At 40.9% G+C, this 21046-nt stretch overlaps 1 protein-coding gene across 2 annotated transcripts in view; it reads right to left on the reverse strand.

Moving 5' to 3' along the window:
- The window catches only part of LOC144784686 (ATP-dependent translocase ABCB1-like), a 1804387-nt gene that overhangs the window by 896667 nt on the left and 886674 nt on the right, over positions 1-21046 (reverse strand). For both annotated transcript variants that reach the window (XM_078663637.1, XM_078663636.1), the window contains one exon: positions 6187-6348. In XM_078663637.1, the coding sequence (XP_078519763.1) occupies positions 6187-6348 (162 nt within the window). The remainder of the gene's footprint in view (positions 1-6186; positions 6349-21046) is intronic.

Raw genomic sequence — 21046 nt, forward strand, 5'->3', positions numbered from 1 at the left:
CTAGTTATGTATAATACATTAAATGTACCGATCAGGTGTATACCAATGTTACCATGTTTGGAAGGGAGAGCACACACACTTTACCACTGGCTAGCAGGAGTAAAGTGTGTAGAGTCCTAAGAGCCAGTAAAGACAAGCTCAGCAATGAAAGGAAAAATCTGAGGTCACTCTGAAGAAAGGTTAAGGTGCAATAGAGGTTAATAGCCATACATTGCACTAATGTACCTCTCCTTGTACCTCAGTTGAACCGTTCTCCACTCTCTTCATGTTAGTGAATCTTTTTGTTTATTTCTTACACAAAGTAGTATATTGAAGGTTCTGATGAGCATACATGAGTGATATGTCTCAGAGTGGTTTCATAAGAGCCGATTGAATGCTTATAAATGACATTGCCACGTTGACCATTGACTAGAAGGTAATTTCTAATGCTCACATTCTAGATGATATAAAAAGGATTTTGTACCATATCCGTGGTTTGAATCGTGCAGATTGATAGACTGTATGATCTATCTATACAATTAGTAATGATTTGGAATGTTTTATACTTTCAGTGTTTAATGTATGCTGAGATTTCCACCCTGTCATTTGGTTTTGTATGTACTTCATAACTTTCTCTCTTATGTATTTTATTCCTCAGTCCTTTGTGTCTGGAATGATTTCTCTACTTTGTAGTGCTGCAGCCATCCTTATTCTGTTATTGTGTTTGCTTGATTTTGGAAGGGCATTTGCATTCTCCTCTAATACAAAACCAAGTATTAGGCAGTGGTACATACTACTGATAGGAGAAATTAATTTTATTAGAGAAGGTCAAGTACCAGTATGATATTGACCTAGAATAATGATGGCAAGTTGTTCTATAGTGCCAACACTCTACCAACAGTCTTTAAATGAATGTTGTTGTTAAATAGTGCTTTCTAATACTATCTATTATTCATTTTATATTATAGCTTAAATAATGGAATATTAATAATCATCTTAGTGTATGTTGCACAATAAGAGTGAGACATTAGAGAGCACTTCATCCAATTGTGTACTGTGCTGATGAAAAACAAAATATGAAGATGATACTAATCAGTAGTGGTGGACAATAAGGACTGCAAAAAAAGGTCATTACATAAAATTATGTATTTGTACAACAGTCAGCTATTGTGATAACATTGAGTTGTTTCATAAGTCCAAGACAGTAGGTGCTATAAAAAAGATACTAAATAATTTACATTCTTAAAGAGTGTCCGGTGATACTGTTGATTGGGACATTTGAATGTTGGTGTGCTCACTGAGGATAATCATGTGCCTCAGTGCTAATTACATCTAATTTAAGACTGGTGATCCACATTCCAATGTTTTAACTTCTGTTCCTCAATTGTGTTTTATTAAGTACACTTTAGGTGGAATGTTCTAATAGTCTTATACCAGTTGTTAAAGGTCATCTCCTTTGTTATAGATTTGTGCCTACAGCTCTGCTGTATAAATGAGGGTCAGGCCCGTTAACACTAGGATAGCACTGAGTAACACACTACAAGGATACATAAAGTTGCTCCTGAGCACTATTTAATAATAATAACGTCCAAAAGCATTTTCACGAAGGAAAACTTAATTATTATTGACTACTGCCACAAAGACCATTGAAAGAAAGCTACTGTATAGCACCAAGGTAGGAAGCACTAAAGGAACCAAAAATAGCATCTACTCTTCATGAATTGTAGAATGGCACATTATACTAGAATATTCAAATGTTGCCAGCTCTAATTATGACAATGAAGTGGGCCAGGGCTCATAATGGCTGATATAAGTGTTCGGCTGCAAGACTATAATGTTTATCTTTTTCTACAGCCTTTTTAGTTTAGAATACCAACAGTGGGTGGAGTGCTCTAATAGCCCTTCTGCCAGGGGGTATACCAGTTGTTAGAAGGTATTTGCCTCATTTTAAAACACTCTCCATTGTTTAGACCTAAAACATGGGTCTAGGTCCTTTAAAAACCTGTTTAGCTCTTGGCAGTAGAGTTAAATTCTATATTAGAGTACTGAAATGTTTAGAACTCCAGTAAAATAAATGATGTGGATAATAATGGATGGTAAAATGTTTCTTCTAGAACCCTCCACTGCTTGGGTCTCTTTTCTCTCCTTCTAGTATATAATATTCTACCACGAGTATGTGGAATTTTCTAATAGTGCTACAACCTGTAACAAGGAAGTCTGTCTTTCATACTTGGTGTACACCGCAACGGTGGGGAACTAGAATAAAAGGACAAATTCTTGGTAAGGATCAAAAATTCATATTTTTAAAAAAATGGAAAATCTGGTATTCTTTGACATTCAGAGGGTTCTCAACTTCTCATGGCTGCAAGGCTTAAGGGTCTCCCAATGTATTTATTATATGTGTGCTTCTCACTTAGTAGTGTTTTCATATAGATCAAGACTAGTAAAAGTGGGAAAAAGTGAGAACTATGCTGTTGTGTGTGAAATTCTGTTTTTGTCATTTGAGAGACTAAAGAGACACCACAGCTAATTAGAATTGCATCCTTTCTTTTTTAAAGACTGCAGTAACATTATGAGTTACGGCATGAGCATGAGAAAGTTAGAAAGTTTTTCCATCACATGATTCATGCCATCAAATTTTCTCTTTTCTGTCAACAGACAACATATCATTGTAATTTTCAATGCTGAAGGCCTACATTAGGATTAAAACTGAGCTGCTGTTCCATGTGATAGCATTATAGCCGGCTGCTAAGTGCAGGACCAATAATGAAAAGACCTGAGTTATAGGCCCAGTTATAGAGAATGGCTTATATCGAAAGAGAGGGCTTTTAAAAAGTGATTCCAGAACATTCCACCTAATAAGGGTAGAATGTTCTAAATTAATAAAGGTACAATCAGAAATGCAAATACATTATATGTTGGTACAGAAGGCCCACACCTGCCATTATCACTCCGGAGTAACTCTATTGTCTTCAGTTTAAGCTACCAATTTTTCTGTATTTCTTCGAAAATAGTGTATTTTTTTCAAACATATCTTTATTAGAATTTAAGTTAATCAACTTCACATATGTTAGCACATGACTGTACTTTGTATTTGTGCATTACGTCATCATATACCATATGCATTCCAAAGTATACATCCCCATTGTGGTTTTTAAAAATAGCAGGCAATGGTACTGCCACAGGAGTGAGCTCTCTTGTGTACTGGCATTGAGGAGTGATATTCCAGGATGTTCAGTAAAACAGCACACAGTGAATTACCTTCTAGTATTTGCAGTCTGTCTTGAGAAAGGGGGGTGCCCAATCGGTGGCTCCCAAAGGGGTAAAATTCAGTGAAGTAAAGTGAAACTAAACAAAAACCTGGGAACTGTGCAGTGTGGTGCTTTAATGTAATTTTTTATTAGGGGTAGAGAAGAAGGGGGAATGATCCCAGGGAATAGCCCAGGAAGGGGGTGGGGGTCCGCTCCTCTAGGGTGTATGCCATCATATCATCTGGTTATATAGGAAAAACAGTGGTTCCTGTGGAATGATATATTATGAGGTTATGATAATTAAGCACAATCAAAATATAGAGGGTTAGATAATGGCAGAGCGCCAAGGAACTACTAACACTCAACTTCCGTTGTAGTATATTTTATGGATTTTTTAAACAATAAAATTCGCAGTAAACATTATACATCAAAACAACATTTGTGCATAGTTCCCCAAGTGACAAAGGGAACCTAAACCTAAGTGCCAATGTGAATATTATATACAAGGTTTCCACAGGTTGTACAAGTCGACCATTATCAAAATAATTTAATGTGAACAGCAGCTATACACAATGATATGTGCCGGGAAAATGGTTTGCTTCTTCTGTTTGTCAACATCGTTTCGACCCTCAAAACAATGTGGGGTCTCTTCAGGACTATTGATGAATGGACATCTGAATTTATGATTGCGCAGCCTTGTGAAAATGATGTGCCACACGTGAAGAATAGAGGAAAAGGGTTTACTCACATGCGGACCCGTCCGGGTACTCAATATGAGGACAGGCTGTCAATCCAATGGGGTATGTAGGTAGGCCAGAGGGACTCAATAAATTTTACGCCACAGCTGTAGCGTTGTAGAATCCCTTTGTGGATTAACAGTGACAATGCACTGGGAGTTTCTCTCAGTAGAAGATTAGAAAAGTGCTGTCCCGCTTTTCTAATCTTCTACCGAGAGAAACTCCCAGTGCATTGTCAATGTTAAACCACAAAGGGATTCTACAACGCCACGGCTGTACTTATGCAGAAGACTCTCTCTTTAACTAATTTTAAAACCTTAAAAAATATATCAAGCCTCAAATTGCTAAAAACCGATACCATCCCCACACTTTAAACCCACTGTATTCATGCATGCATTAACATCTCAATGCACATTGACTTCAATCTTCTGGTCAGTAAAGGATTTAAATTGAACAGCTCCAATTCCAACAAAACGGCAGGTGTACCTCAATTTTATCTTAAATACAAAATGTTAGTGCTCTACTTGTTCATTAGAACTCTTTTGTGACAATGCAGTTGATTTCTAGGGAGTTAATTGACTGTCACTGATGCTGGAAGTACATGTTTAACACTGCATGTCAGAAATAATTCACTGAAATGGATACCGACAATATTTGAGAGCTTGAGATCAGGAACAACATCTCCATCAAAATCAGAATTAGGTCAAACTATCTTTAATTTAGAAAGCAGCTGAAGATTCTCCTTCTGGACAGCACTACATAGCCACAGACTAGGTTCACCACCCACAACACCATAAGCCACTTATCAGCAGGACAAGAGGAGAATTAATAGTGCAGTCTTACTTTATACCTAGGCCCCTCCCACAGAACATACATATTATGAACAAACAGCCTCAGTAAAGTAGCTGAGGATTTAGCTATTCTGCAGTGCATTTTATCATCCCCCAAAAAGTTGTCAGCTTCTTTGATTTTGATGCAATTTAACAGCTCTATATAGGCTTATCCCAAGGAACCATTTACAGTAACAGTGCTCACCATAAAAGGTCTTACTCTGAGAGTATGAGAGAAAACTGATTAGTTTGGGTAATGGTGGGATGGTAGATCAAAATGCCACCATCAAATACATATACAGATTGTTCATATGTGGCAAGCAAGGTGAAGAGAGTATACTATGAGGAATTAAAGGGTTGCATGCAGTACCAGTGCCAAATCACATACAGGTGGAAATGCAAAGGGCTTTAATCGTGTTGAAAGGTTATTTTAACAACTAACATTACCTTTTCTAGGCTTCCAGGAATCCATACAGAGTTTTAGGCAGGCATATGCCCATATATGGGGGAGCTCTCTGGCACACAGGAGATCTCAACAGCCATAAACCCATTAAAGCGGAGGAAAAATGGGTATTTGAAGTGATGGTTTGCTTTGAACTTCTGGGTGCCAATTCACTACTTTTTCATGAAAAGAGACAATGTTGTGGCAGTTTGAAGCAAAGTTGTAACACACTGTGAAAGCCTGTAAACACTGTGATTCTTGATGTGATCAACTGGCAAGGAACTTGTTCAAGAAGAGGAACCTATAATGTAGAAAGCTCAGGGGGTATGCCCCCTGAATATTGAACCATCGGGGACAGAATATTGAGCTCACAAAAATATATACAGTCAATACATATAACAGTCAAGTAAGTCTAGATTTTCAATACTTAACTACATATATATGTACTTATGTGGTTCATATTTCTAAATGGAATGTAGATGTGGAGTTAGGATTAGTAAATCTATGCTTCAGGCTATGCACTAAACTTTTGATATTTCGTCCCTCTATATTCTCTTGTAGATATTCTTATACCACAAGTTGGTATTCATATTCAGTAATACAATCTCTTAGGGTAGACAAGAAATGTTCTGTAAGGCAGGGTCTGCAATCATCAATGCAATTTGCTTTCATATATTTCAGTCTAAAATACATGTCAGTGATTTAAAAATTAGAATACAATCATTGAAACTCGTTTATTGTAGAGACCAAAACAATTGCAAAAAATATATACAATAAATCGACTCCCTCTGAACATTTAACTCACTTCTCAAAATTAAAAAAATAACAATCAGCCATTGCATCAATGTTTTTGCAGTTTACATTTTTGAAACAGTACTACGACATATTCATTAACGAAAAGTGTGTTATAGGTAGCATATGTAATTATACTGTTTCTTAAAGATTACCTGTTGCATTGCAAGAGAATAATAAACTCCTTTTTTCTCCATAAGATCCGTGTGAGAACCCTGCTCAACAATGACACCGTTGTCAAATCCTGCTATGACGTCAGCTGTCTTTACAGTAGAGAGACGATGAGCAATCAAAATTGTTGTACGACCAGCCCTAGCCTTGAAAATAAATGAAAAAATAAACATTTTACATTTAAAACTACAGGTTATATAAAGCATGGCATTCTGATGTTCATTTTCTATTTACTGCAAAAGAGTTTTAAAATGCATGTATAGTGAGCCATACCACTAGATAGGATTGTCATTGCAGTGTCAGTTAATTGGATAAATGAAATTTAATTGAAACTAGCCTTTACTTCAGACCATTTACGGCGATTAAACTTTACCACGAAGTCCATGCAGATAAGTAATTGTACCTTTACCATGCAGTACTTTAAAAAAATGTATAGGTGTGCTAGATTTCCCTAAGTGCCAGCAGGGCTAGGGTTCAAAATCTACAGCTAGGCACTTTGCAAAAAAAGGGTCAGTTTTCTCTGTGAAAATGTGGTGTGTCAACATTGCATTTTGGGACGTTTCCTGTCACGGGCACTAGACCTACCCACACAAGTGAGGTAACATTTTTTTGGGAAGACTTTGGGGAACGCGGGGTAGGTGGAATATTGTGGATCCTTGCAGATTGCATAACTTTCCACCACGGAAATGTGAGGAAAGTTTGTATTTTGGACAAATCTTTAGGTTTGCAAGGGATTCTGGGTAACAGAACCTGGTGAGGGCCAGTCAAGTCACCCCATCCTAGATTTCTCTAGGTGTCTAGTTTAAAAAAAATGTATAGGTTAGCTAGGTTTCCCAAGGTGTCGGCAGAGCTAGGGTTCAAAATCTACTGCTAGGCACTTTGCAAAAAAAGGGTTCGTTTTCACTGTGAAAATGTGGTGGGTCCATGTTGCGTTTTGGGCCGTATCCTGTCGTGGGCACTAGGCCTACCCACACAAGTGAGGTACCATTTTTCTTGGAAGACTTTGTAGAACGAGGGGTGGGTAGAATTTTGTGGATACATGCAGATTCCAGAACTTTCCACCTTAGAACCGTGAGGAAAATGTGTTTTTTCTGACAAACCTTTGGTTTGCACGGGATTCTGAGTAAAAGAACCTGGTGGGAGCCAGTCAAGTCACCCCATACTGGATTCACCTGGGTTTCTAGTTTTCAAAAATGTATAGGTTTGCTGGGTTTCCCTAGGTGCCGGCAGAGCAAGGGTTCAAAATCTACAGCTAGGCATTTGCAAAAAAAGAGGCAGTTTTCACTGTTAAAATAAAGTGTGTCCATGTTGTGTTTTGAGCTGTTTCCTGTCGCGGGCACTAGGCCTACCCACACAAGTGAGGTACCATTTTTATCGGGAGACATAGGATAACACAGAATTGTAGAGCAGATGTTATTACCTTTTGACTTTCGATGCATTTCTGCCTCCCACATGAAAGACAATGTGTAAAAAAGAAGTCATTTTGAAAAGTTACCTATAATTCTCATGCTAGTATGGGTACTCACAATTTCGGAACTGTGCAACTATCTACTGTTTCCTAAACTCTATATTTTGCTCTAATTTCAGAAATACAAGGTGTCTTTCAGACCGATTTTTCCATGTTTTTATTTTCTCAAATCAATTGCCATATACCCGGCGGTATACACCCGTTACAACGCATTTTTTACAACGCACTACCATTACAACGGAACTTTTACAACGCAAATACTATTACAACGCATTTATTTACAACGCATGTTTTTACAACGCAGGTACCTTTACAACGCATACCATTACAACGTAAGTATTGGTAAGTATATAATTATATTTAAAATGTTATATGTTAGGTTTTTTTTTAAAGGGGTATTTTTAGGGTTCAGGGTCAGTTTTGGGTTTTTTGGTAAAGGGTTATTTTTAGGGTTCAGGGTCAGTTTTGGGTTTTTGGGTAAAGGGGTATTTTTAGGGTTCAGGGTCAGTTTTGGGTTTTTGGGTAAAGGGGTATTTTTAGGGTTCAGGGTCAGTTTTGGGTTTTTGGGTAAAGGGGTATTTTTAGGGTTCAGGGTCAGTTTTGGGTTTTTGGGTAAAGGGGTATTTTTAGAGTTCAGGGTCAGTTTTGGGTTTTTGGGTAAAGGGGTATTTTTAGAGTTCAGGGTCAGTTTTGGGTTTTTGGGTAAAGGGGTATTTTTAGGGTTCAGGGTCAGTTTTGGGTTTTTTGGTAAAGGGGTATTTTTAGGGTTCAGGGTCAGTTTTGGGTTTTTGGGTAAAGGGGTATTTTTAGGGTTCAGGGTCAGTTTTGGGTTTTTGGGTAAAGGGGTATTTTTAGGGTTCAGGGTCAGTTTTGGGTTTTTGGGTAAAGGGGTATTTTTAGGGTTTAGGGTCAGTTTTCAGTTTTTGGGTAAAGGGGTATTTTTTGGGTTCAGGGTCAGTTTTGGGTTTTTGGGTAAAGGGGTATTTTTAGGGTTCAGGGTCAGTTTTCAGTTTTTGGGTAAAGGGGTATTTTTAGGGTTCAGGGTCAGTTTTGGGTTTTTGGGTAAAGGGGTATTTTTAGGGTTCAGGGTCAGTTTTCAGTTTTTGGGTAAAGGGGTATTTTTAGGGTTTAGGGTCAGTTTTCAGTTTTTGGGTAAAGGGGTATTTTTTGGGTTCAGGGTCAGTTTTGGGTTTTTGGGGTACAGGGGTACAGGGTAAAAATAAAATAAAATTAAATTTAAATTAAATTAATTAAATGAAATGAAATTAAATTAAATACAATTACATTAAATTATATTAATTTTAAATAATTTACAATTAAAAAAATATATATACTTACCAATACTTACGTTGTAATGGTATGCGTTGTAAAGGTACCTGTGTTGTAAAAAAATGCGTTGTAAATACATGCGTTGTAATAGTATTTGCGTTGTAAAAGTCTCGTTGTAACGGTATGCGTTGTAAAAGTATGCGTTTTAACGTCATACATCCATACCCGGCACATAATAAAAAACCATTGCAAGACGCTGCTCAGTTATTGGCTCTGGGTTCGTCAGGTTCTTGGTGAACCTACAAGTCCTATATATCCCCACATTCAGAAAGGTTCAGCTGGTGTAATAGTATATTGTTTTTAAACAGTTCTCACAATTAGAAGAAGTTACAGGTGAAAATGTTGGCACAAATCGCTGTTTTCTTTATCTAATTTTCAATTTTTCCTATATTCAACTGTTAGTTTCTATCAAGAAACCTTAAAGGATCGACACAAATGACCCCTTGCTGAATTTAAAATGTTGTCTACTTTTCTAAAATGTATAGCTTTCTAGGATCTATTATTGCTTTTATACCCATTTCTACCATTAACTGGAAGAAGGTTGAAATCACAAAAAATAGCAAAAATAGGAAATATACAAGTAAAATGCCAAAACTGTGTAAAAAATGTTGGTTTTTTGACAAAAGTCTGTCAGTCTCTAAAAGCTGGGAACATTGTGATTTCAGCCCACAAACTCTTTGTTGATGCCATTTGCAGGGAAAAAACAGATGCTTTCATTTGCAGTACTTTTCCCCATTTCCCGCCAAAAAACTAAGTTTAGCTGTATTTTGGCTAATTTCTGGATCACCTCCAGAGGAATCCACAAACCCTGGGTACCTTTAGAATTCCTTTGATGTTGGAAGAAAAGGATGCAGATCTGGCGTGGATACCTTATGTGGTCAAAAAGGTACAGGGGGCCTAAGCGCCAACTACCCCAAATAGCCAAAAAAGGCTTAGCACGGGGGGAGGAGGCCTAGCAGCAAAGGGGTTAAAAGCACAACTGAAGAAACATCTGTTATATGTACAAGTGGACTTAGTACAAAAACATAGAGCATCAATAGTATGGATCAGAGTATCTATGACCCAAAGCTGCATCAACAAAGAGAACATGTGACCCAAAGGGTGTCACGTCTCAAGCACCACACTCTCATGGACAGCAACAATCCTAATTTATCTTCTTTCTAACCAACTACATTTGTGAAAGGCAAAAGCAATACAAATATACATACAGCTTAATATAACTTGGTAGTCTAAGGTATAGTCATTGCTTAATCAGATAAGAAACCGAAAATAAAAAAAAAGAAGAACTTCAATTATGGAGATTGTTAATAATAAGAGAGCTGTAAGGTTCTCTGCTCTCGTTTTGTTAAACCCCCGGGTGGTTTTGGCCTTGGGGGACCCCAGGGCCTGGGCAGATATGTAAAGGGGGTGGGGCGCCATGTGTCCCCCATCCCCGGGCCATGTTGGGCACAGGTAACCCTATCACCCTTTGAACATTACCCAGAGCCAGGGAGATGGGGTCCCTGTGGCTGAAATTGGCACAGAGAGGGGTACTACGTGTCCCCCATCCCTGTAAGGAATATGGCCAGGCCACAGACTTCCCCAGATTTACGAGACCATGTAAACATGGGGCAGCACCAAAACCTTACGCTACCTAAGGTGACTTTATTCCTCCTTGGTTTTTCCTCTTTCTAGGTGTGCTGCATTCACCGCAACAAGTCATTGAAAGAGGAAAACACCTCTTAGGAGTGTTTCTGTGCGGGAAGGTGCCCCTTCCTGCACAAAAGCAACCCTACATGCGACGGAGTCATGCTTGCACCATGATGCAAGAGTGCTTTTATTGGCGCTAGGCTGCAGAAATGGCACAAGCATAGGAGGAATGGACATTAATGCACCGTATTTCATAAATATGGTGCATTCCTGGCCTTTCACTTTGGCGTAGGTCAGCACAGCAATCTGACTTGCTGTGCTGCCTATGTCATAGCCCCTTAAATGAGGGCCAAACTTTTTCAAAGAAACACCTACTTAATTTTCTGAAGTCTGGTGGAAAGTTCCCGTCACGCTAAGCCTCAGCATACTCTCAAGCCTTTCCTAACTCAGGTCCAGATGATTTCTGCTGTTGCCGCCAGCTTCTACCTTATGAGATGCTGCCCAGGCAGATTTACTCTCCATCCAAAGTTAGTTTCAACTGAACAGCAGGAGACAGATAATTCCGAGGAGATGAGATGTGGCTAAGCGGCCGGGGAGGCTGATTCCGGAGTGTGGGGCTCCTGGTTCAATTACTGGCGGCAGCTCAGCCCAGTATCATGTTCTCTGGGCAATAGCTCAGTTAATCTCCCTGATGGCCCCCAGCGCCTTGAAACCCCTAAGGGTGTGATATGTTAGTGATAGAGCGCGCGAGGCCACCCGGCCAATAGTTTCGCCGTTTCCGGCTTCAGGGCCCATATACTTTTCAAATCACCATATACATCGATCGGGTGACTTCACGAGCTCTATCAAGTTGGTGTGTGTGTGTTCCCTGCTACCAAATTTCGGTGCACCCGACTTACCATCCACCGATGCGGGTGCCTAATGACCACAATGAATCAGGGAGCTAGCTGTAAAGGAAAGGCAGCAAAATACAAACCCAACCAATAACATTCAAATACTGTTTAAATGACCACGGACAACTGGAAGTTTTAAAATGTTTATCTAAAGTTCAATATTTTCTTGCATGAGATACAGTAAAATAAGGCAATCAATAACCAAGATAACGTAAATCACATAGGCAGAAAGAAATAATGACAGAGTAATCATCAAAGTACTAATAAAATGTAACGAAAAAAGATACTATATAAGTCAGTATTATCTAGACAGTGATAGACTAAGTGTGTGTGACTATAGAAGAACTTATAATGAATAACACGCTTCACTTAAGGTGAAAGGGCCTTTGAACAACCTAGGCAATGAAGTTCTAGACCATATCAGGAAATGACACACTGCTATGCAAAATATAATTTCTAACAAATGAGAAGACATAGGAATAACTTTGCAAAATTTATAAATGACTGTTCAATAGTTGCGGAAAGGCATGGAAATATAACATATGCAATGTTGACTTTATTTAAGCAAAAGTTAGAAATTCAGAAGGTGCAAGAATTTTCAAGAGGTTCAGAGTGATATTTACCTAGAAAAAGGTGTGGAAACCAAACCCTGGCCACGGGTCAGTTAAGGACAGGAACCCTCAAGGAAGGATACCCTTCAAAGGACAGCAGGTGCAGAATGGACACCCAGGATAGGACAGGATACCCTCGGAATAGGAATCAGGACAGGACCCTCAGGACAGGACAGCAAACCCTCAGGACAGGACCCTCTTCAGGACAGGACCGGAACCCACAGTTCGGAAGCAACGCCTGCGCTCCACCCGCTCTGCAGCTATCGATCAAGACCCCGATTGGGTCAGCGAACTCCCAGCTAAGTGCTTTGCCAGCACTTTAAGGTTCAGTAGAACCTTAGTCTATGGTCAAATTCAGACAGAGTGCTCCGCAGCGCTCTGTATCTTCAGTCACCTATTGAGTGCGTTGGGTCAGTGACAGGTCAGCTAAACCAGACAAGTCGGACGGTTCACTAGGTGAACCCAGGGTAGATATACAGTTTGGGGACAGTGTACCACCCCCCAATGTTGCAAAGTGTCAGAATCCCTCAATTTCGATTGGTCCTAAGGTAGGGTTTGGGTAACACACCAATCACAATACACGATTTGAAGCCTTCATTTACATATTTGGGTACCGCCTAGCAGATTTGGGGTTCCCATGAGCTAACAGTAGCGCAACAATACATTGTATCATATAAGGAGCCACATTCGCTGTTCTCGCAGGGCAGAGGTGACTTTCTCAGGAGCATCTCGCCCATCACTGCCAGCTGGCTATGTTCCATCAGCCAAGGTCCCTCGTGCTGCCGAATGTCGCACAGGCGCAGAAGGGACCTCCAATATGGCTCTCCTCTCACTCAGACCCCCATTTCCCGCGGTACATGAAAAGTAAGCGAAAACAAATTAATACATAATAATGTCATTATGAAAAACACATCATAGGGTTTGTACTTTTAACTCATCATCAAGAAATAAAATTATTGCATTAAATGTTAGCTACATTGACACAATCACAAGAGCAGTGGCACGAGCAGTACCACATGATAAGCACAGCTATGAATTACGCATGCGCATAACTTTCCCTCCACTTCTGCAGACGCGTCAGGACACGTGAGTGTGGCTGACGCATGCGCAGTAACTAAAATACAAGCAGCGGCCATTTTAGGGAACACGAGTAATTATTTTAGTAAAACACATGTGCAAGCTTCACGGTCTTTCTCCAAACTAAATATAAATGTTAGTAAAACATACACGGGTTACCTTGTTACACATAAACGAGGTTCTTGATTTCGGCAAGCCGCAAAATATGCAAAGCTTTGCTTCATCAATCCCCTCTTTGATGATATCTACTATCATCACAAATTATACTGGAACCAGATGCCAACTTTCTTTCACACTTTATAAAGTTCTATTTCTTCCAGCAACCGCTCTAACTTTTCTCTTTCAGTTTTAGCAGGGTGAGAAGTTTTCACCTTTTTGTATATCTGATCATTCACTTCCTCTAATTCAATCTCATCCACACTTCGTTTCACTCCTCTTGCATTTACTTCATGCTTTTTGGTGCGCTTGCGGTATTTACAGCATAAGAAAATGGAAAGTATAATAAGACCTATAATACCAATTGGCATCAGAATTTTGAATAATAAGCTTTTACCTATGCTAGCAAGCCAATGACCTACATTTGAGAGACCATCTACCAGTCTCTTCCAGGCACTATCAACCTCGAGTGGTTTGAGTTCCTTTGCCAAATTAGTAATGTTTTTCACATATCTTTTGATCTGTACACTTTTGTCCGGAATATAAGTGCAACAATGTTGCGCCTTCAACATCCGGCAGACTCCGCCCTCTTTCGCTAATAAGGTGTCAAGAGCAAGTCGATTTTGTAAAACCATTGATCTGATCGCAACCATTTCGGTATTGACCAGCAGAAATCCATGAGCCGTTTCAGTAGACAGCACATCTACTATAGTAGACAATTTGCAAATTCTGTGAGTGTTCAGAACCACTCCCACTCCAGGTATCAGTGCACTGAAAATACTACCCATAATTTCACCTATACTTTCTCTTTTACTACGCACTAAGCCATTAGTATCTTCATTGTTTCCAGCTTTTCCATTCACATGGTATATTTTCGGGAAAACAATGCCAAAGTAGCAGCTTCCATACCAGTGATCCGGCAATTTGAAATAAGCCTTGTCCCCACAAATGTAATAAATTCCAGGAAACACAGGCTCTGACCCATTTTTAAAACCCCAACCTCCAATTACCTTGTAATTATGTTCGCATTCACTGGAACCAATGAAAACATTATTATAATAGCTAGTCTTCTCGCGGTGAAGACATAGCTTGCCTTTCTTTTCAAAATCCAGCAACAGAGCAGGACCCGCTCCACCAGATGAGGTGCCTTCCATGTTTTCTGCCCACTTTGGCTTTTTCTGACTTTCGTCATTAGCCTTCTTCTGAATTTTAATTCTCCTTTTCTCTGCCATGTTCAGGAACATCTTTTCCTGCTCACGCAAAGAACAAGTCAAATTATCTCTGTGTGCGTCTGCTATGTCAATGTTCCCTATAGTCAGAAAGTAGTCTCCCATATATCTTATGGTGTCAGTTTTGGTATGTACAGGATTCAAGTTCCCACGTATAGGAAGTTCAGAAAAGATCACGTCATTGTTAGAGTAATAATACTGTAACGGTCCCCTTTTGTAAAATAAACTAGCTAAAATGCTACAGGAAATTCCATATGTCAATGGCAGATGATGGTATGTCACGCCTTCAGCCACCGAAGTAGGTAGCTTCATGCAGACATAGCAATCTTCAATTTCCATAGTTTCTACATAGTGTATTAACAAGTTTGCGAAAACATTCAAATGTGTCCTGTTTTTCATTCCATGGTAATGTAGTCCTTTCTCATCTGATGCTTCTAAGTCTCGTTTAGTTTGTCTCAATGCTCTCTCATGTCTTTCTACACTCTGTGTTGTCAGCTCCTCATTGTCAGTATTTACAACTTCAGTAGGGACAATGTTAGTATCTTTACTTACAGCAAAGGGAATGAAAATTGTTAATCCTATCCAGATAACTATCAGCACTACTACACTACATATACACACCTTGCAACACGTCTTAAAACGGCTGCAACTAGGACTACCATTCACTGTTGAATCAGACATTTTAGCTCAGAAGGAGTGTTCTCACCCCTCTTTTTTACTTTTTACACAACTAGCTTACTTTGTGCAAATTCACGGTGGTTCGTCTTCCTCTTCAGCTGAGTACTCTGGGACGGGCTCTCCGTCGCTCACGTCAGTTATCTCTAGATCTTCAAGTTCTTCCAAAACCAGTGTCCATTCAGGAGACTTGTACTTTTTGTTTTGTCTTTTTATTCGCTCACTCCTTCTTTTGGAAGAATCCTCTTCTTGCTCTGCTATTCGAGCACTTCTTCTTGCTTCTGCACGTTTTTCTTCCACTGTCTTTATCCTTAGTCTCAGTCTTTTTACAAACCTAGGCTCAAGGTTGTTTCTTTTCTTTAGTCTCTTAGTTGGTACTTGGACTTCACTTTCTTTTCTTATTCTCTTGTTCTCTTTATCTTGTGGTAATTCTTCTCCACTTTCTTCTCCTACTTCCCTTATCTGACTAGTTCCAGGGCTAGCATCAAATTCTTCTGCCTGGTTGCTAATCTGGCCTTGTTCAGGAATATTTTGTTCTTGGCTTTCGATTGTCTCTGTTTCTGTTTCTGTTTCCTGAACCCGTTTTTCTAACCCTATCTGATCCTGTTCAAGCACTTCGATCTCTTGATTTTCTTCTGCTCGAACTATTACTCTATGTCTAGTCTGTCCCTTATCCACATCAGGAGTTAGCGGAGGAGTATCAAACACTTGCTCTGTATCCTGCACTTGTTCAGTATCGGGTACTTGTTCAGTATCGGGTACTTGTTCAGTATCGGTTATTTGTTCAGTCTTATTCACTGGATTTATATCAATCACGTGCTCTGTCCCTGTCTGACCTTCTCCTTCCTCAGTTTTGATTTGAATCTCAAGTGGCTGAGGATCTTCGCCTGTGCCTTGCTGTTCCTGACTAGTCCACTCTCTACCTTCACTAAGTCTTTCTCTTGTTCTGATAGGATCTTCGGTCAGATCAATCATCGGTATCCATTCTTCTGGCCATATGCTTGGCAGCTCGTCTTCAGCTACTCCTGGCTCAGTTTCCTGGACCTCTTCAGCAGGCTGGGTTCTTGGCAGTTCGCAGTCAACTACTCCTGGGCCAACGTCTGCTGTTCCTGCAACCTGACTGGTGCTGGGCTGCTCGTTGTCAGTTGCTACTGGTCTGGCTCCTTCAGGGTCCTCTGCTGGTTGCCCTGGTTCTTCAAATCCTTTGTCTGGCAATACCTTCTGAGTGTGTCCGGCGTGGATCCACTGGGGAACACCTGCGACTTTCACTGCAGTGGTTGTCACCAGGATTACTTGGCGTTTCTTTCCCCACCTTGGTGCCAGACAGCTTGATCGAGTGTGCTTCTTTATTTTGACCCAGTCTCCTGGAACCAAGTTGTGGAGAGGAGTCGTTGGATTAAGGATGCCGTCGTCTCCAATCTGGCGAGAGATAGAACGCACTTGGTCACCCAATCTTCTGCAGTATTCAAGCACCAAATCATCAGTAATACTCAACAGTTTGCTTCCTGGCACCCATGCTTGTCTCATCACTCTTCCCATAATGATTTCATGGGGACTTAGGCCTGTCTTGCGGTCTGGAACACTTCTCAGTCCCATCAGGACCAGGGGCAGGGCCTTCACCCAGTTCATGCCAGTAGCATCTGTCAGCTTTGCTAGTCTGTTTTTGATAGTTCCATTTACTTGTTCCACTATTCCAGAAGCCTCTGGGTGGTATGCACAATGGAGTTTCTGCCTTATTCCAAAGGCCTTACAGAGTTCAGCCAGTATGTCATTCTGGAAATGTCCACCCTTATCTGATTCAATAATGCATGGTATTCCGAACCTAGGTATCAGTTCTTTTAGTAAACACTTCGCTACTGTCAGTGCGTCACTTTTGGGAGTAGGGTAAGCTTCTACCCATTTCGAAAATACGCACACAATGACAAGGACATATCGCTTTCCTTCACAATGGGGCATGGTGATGAAATCAATCTGTATTTTTATAAAGGGACCCCCTGACCTCCCAATCTTGCTCAGTTCAACCATTGTCCTCTTGCCTGGATTCATCTGTTGACATGACAGGCACCTCTGGCAGAGGGACTCTGCTACCTTCCTGAACTTTTTACTGTACCAAGTCTGTTGAAATACCAGAATCATGGCATCCCTACCAATGTGTGATCCTTCATGTATTAATCTTGCCATTGTGCCAAGCAAGTGTCGGGGTAACACAGGCATACCAGTTGGACCTATGATGACACCATCCACACGTCTCGGTCTACATCCATCCTCTTTCCATTTCTCTCTTTCTTGCCAAGGAGCCGACTCCTGCCACTCTCTCACCTCATCCCATGTAGGCACTTCCTCAAACACCTGAAGCTGGCAGCTGGTTCCTGGCCCCCCTCGTTTTGGATTTACAATATACCGATCTTTGGCACACCATTGAGCCACTCGATCAGCATAATCGTTTCCCAGAGATACTCTGTCCATGCTCCTTTGATGAGCAGTACATTTTACCACTGCCAGTTCTTTGGGCAACTGGATGGCCTCTAAAAGGTCATGAACAACCTTTGCATTCCGAATGGGAGTACCTGAGGAAGTCATGAATTCCCTCTGCAGCCATAATTGGCCAAAGTCATGCACAACGCCATAACAGTACTGACTGTCAGTATACACTGTTATGCGTAAGTCCTTCCCAATTTTGCAAGCCATTATCATGGCTATCAATTCGGCTACTTGTGCGGACTTGATGTTATATAGGTAACCTGCTTGTTCAATTTTTGTGAAAGACACTACTGCATAAGCAGCACTCAAGCCTCCTAATTCATGTCTTAGGCAGGACCCATCCACAAATAGTTCTTTATCATGCACAGGCAATGGTACTTCCTTTATGTCTGGGCGTGGCTTGGTACTGAACTCTGTCAGATCAATACAATCATGTTCATCATCATCCCCACCTTCCATTTCCAAAGGGTCGGGGAGTAAGGTGGCAGGGTTCAGAATACCGCACCTAACAATGCTCACATTTGCTGCACCCACAAGAATCCTCTCGTATTTAGTCAGCCGACTAGGGGTGAGATACTGTGTTTTAGTTCTAGTCAATAAGATTACCACTCCATGTGAAACATACACGGTCACAGGATGTCCCATGACAATGGACTCACTCTGTTCCAAACTTGCACAGGTAGCAGCTACTGCTTTCAGACAGCCTGGTAACCCAGCAGCTACTGGGTCCAGTGTGGCAGAGAAATAGGCCACAGGCCTCCTGGTTGTGCCATGTTCTTGAGTCAGGACTGACAATGCGCAATTATCGCGAGTGTCACAGAATAGTGCAAACTCTTTGGAATAATCTGGCATTCCCAACGCAGGGGCTGTACACAGACAGTTTTTCAATCTTGTGAAAGCCATTAGACTTTCATCGTCCCACTGTACAACATCTGGCATTCCTCTCGTGGTCATTTTTATCAAGGGCCTGGCTAAGGCTGCAAATCCCAGAATCCACTGCCTGCAGTACCCTAATACACCCAGGAACATTCTGACTTCTTTTTGAGTACGGGGCAACTGCATCTTTTGAATTATTCTCACTCTTTCTGATGTGACTTTTCTGACACCCTTTTCTATCTGGTGTCCTAGATATTTTACTGATTTCGCACAGAACTGTAGTTTGTCAGGGGCTACTTTATGCCCTTTCTCACACAGATGATTTAGGAGGGCAATGGTGTCAACTACACAGTCCCGGTGACTTTTAGACGCCAATAGAAGGTCGTCTATATACTGCACTAAGACAGAGTTCCCAGGTAAGGTCAAAGTCTCTAGACATTTCTTCAAGATCTGATTAAAGATAGAGGGGCTCTCTGTATACCCTTGAGGGACCCGGTTCCAACAATACACGTGACCCTCGAAGGCAAATGAGAAAAGAAATTTGCTGTCGGGGTGCAGGGGTATCGAAAAGAATGCATGACACAAATCAATCACAGTGAACCACTCAGCATCCCAAGGAATCTGGTACAGAATTACTGCAGGGTTCGGGACAATAGGGCAGCAAGGGACTACAATTTTGTTAACCTTTCTCAGGTCCTGCACTACCCTATACTTGCCACTAGGCTTTTTTATGCCCATAATCGGTGAGTTGCATGGGCTGCTCATCACTTCCTGTATGATGTTTCCTTCCAATAATTTTTGTATTTCCAGAGTGACACCTGCCTTCACCTCAGCATTCATTCGGTAGGGCCTAGTGTTAGGATATACTGCATTGTCCTTGATGGCTATTTGTATGGGGTCCACATCTTTCATCAACCCCACATCCTTTCCAGTGAAATCCCACACCTCTGGCTTTACGGCTTCCTGTAGTTCTTGGGGCAAGTCCTGCAGGGTCAATCTTTTAATTTCTGAGTCAGGTCTAAGCAACAATAATTTATAAATGCCGTCTTCATCTGGGGTCTGTATTTCAACACCTTTTGGTGTGCAAAAGATGGTACAGTTCATTTTGCACAGCAAATCACGTCCCAGTAAATTTACTGGACTGGTGTCACAGACGACAAATCTATGCATCTGTTTAAAATTCCCAATTGAAATCTCCATTGGTTCGGTAACAGGAGTACTAATCAATTGATTAGATACACCTACTACTTGGATATTTTCTCCCGAGAGGGGTAGGTTTGGAACGTCCACTGTTCTTACAGTAGAACGGGTAGCGCCAGTGTCCAACAGAAAGGTGACATCATTTCCGTCAACCTTTCCTTCAATATATGGTCCAGACTGGTCTACCGGCAAGGAAGCGCCAAGTACGCACTCCTCGTCCTCCCCTCTCAGGCCCCGTCAGTCCTGATCATTACAAAGGAAGGTATCATTCAGCAGATACTGCGAAGTTGCTGTATTTCTGTTCTCCCCGCTTTCCCAAACCTCTATCTCTTCATTTTCTGCCTGTCTTCCCCTGTATACCTGTTTGGGTGCTCGAGGCACCTGAACTGTTTTTACCTGGGGTTGAGTCTTTCTTGGTCTTTCTTTCTGCGTCTGTGGAATTAAATCAGGAGTTGTCTCATTAACATCGACTAATTGGGGACACTCGTTTCGCCAGTGTCCAATTTCGCCGCACTGATGGCAGGGAAATTTTTTCATAGCCTCTTCCCTGCTAAATTTGGGCCGGGGCTTTCCTCCACCCCCTCCCCCAGAACTTTTGTTCTCAGCATTTTTAACCATGTTACTCAATTGTTTTTCCTGTTGTTCTGCGAGCTTCACCTGAGCCCACATAACCTTCTCTTTAAGGGCCTTTTTCTTTTCTGCCATCTCGTCCTCGCAGTACTTAGCGTACCGCAGGACCTCATCCATTTTCTTAGTATGCCAACAGATTTTATTGTCTTTTATCCACTGACAAATTTCAGGTCTTAAACCATTTACAAACCTGTAAATAAAGTGCGTCATATCTTTCAGGTCGATGTTGTCAATACCACTGTATGTTTTAAATACCTGCAATAACCTCTCATAGAAGGAGTGCACTGTCTCGTCCCTTTCCTGTGTTGTTCTATCTATTTTTGTCCAGTCAGTTTCCTTTGCGGGCACCTTTTCTTTCAAGTGCTGAATTACCTGCTCATATTTTCGCATGACTTCCTTTGATGGCTCCCCTGTTTCCTTGTTTCTGGGATACTCTTCACTGGGCCAATTTATGTTTATTTTACACTGGGTCCATAAATCTACTGGAACCACAATGTCGAAAAACCCATCCAGGTCTTTCCACAGACATTTCTGTACCTTCACGAACCTCTCCACCTGCCGGTACCAGTCAACTGGTTTCTCTCGTAATT

This window comes from Lissotriton helveticus, chromosome 10 (assembly GCF_964261635.1).
Source record: "Lissotriton helveticus chromosome 10, aLisHel1.1, whole genome shotgun sequence".
NCBI classification, from domain to species: Eukaryota; Metazoa; Chordata; class Amphibia; order Caudata; family Salamandridae; genus Lissotriton; species Lissotriton helveticus.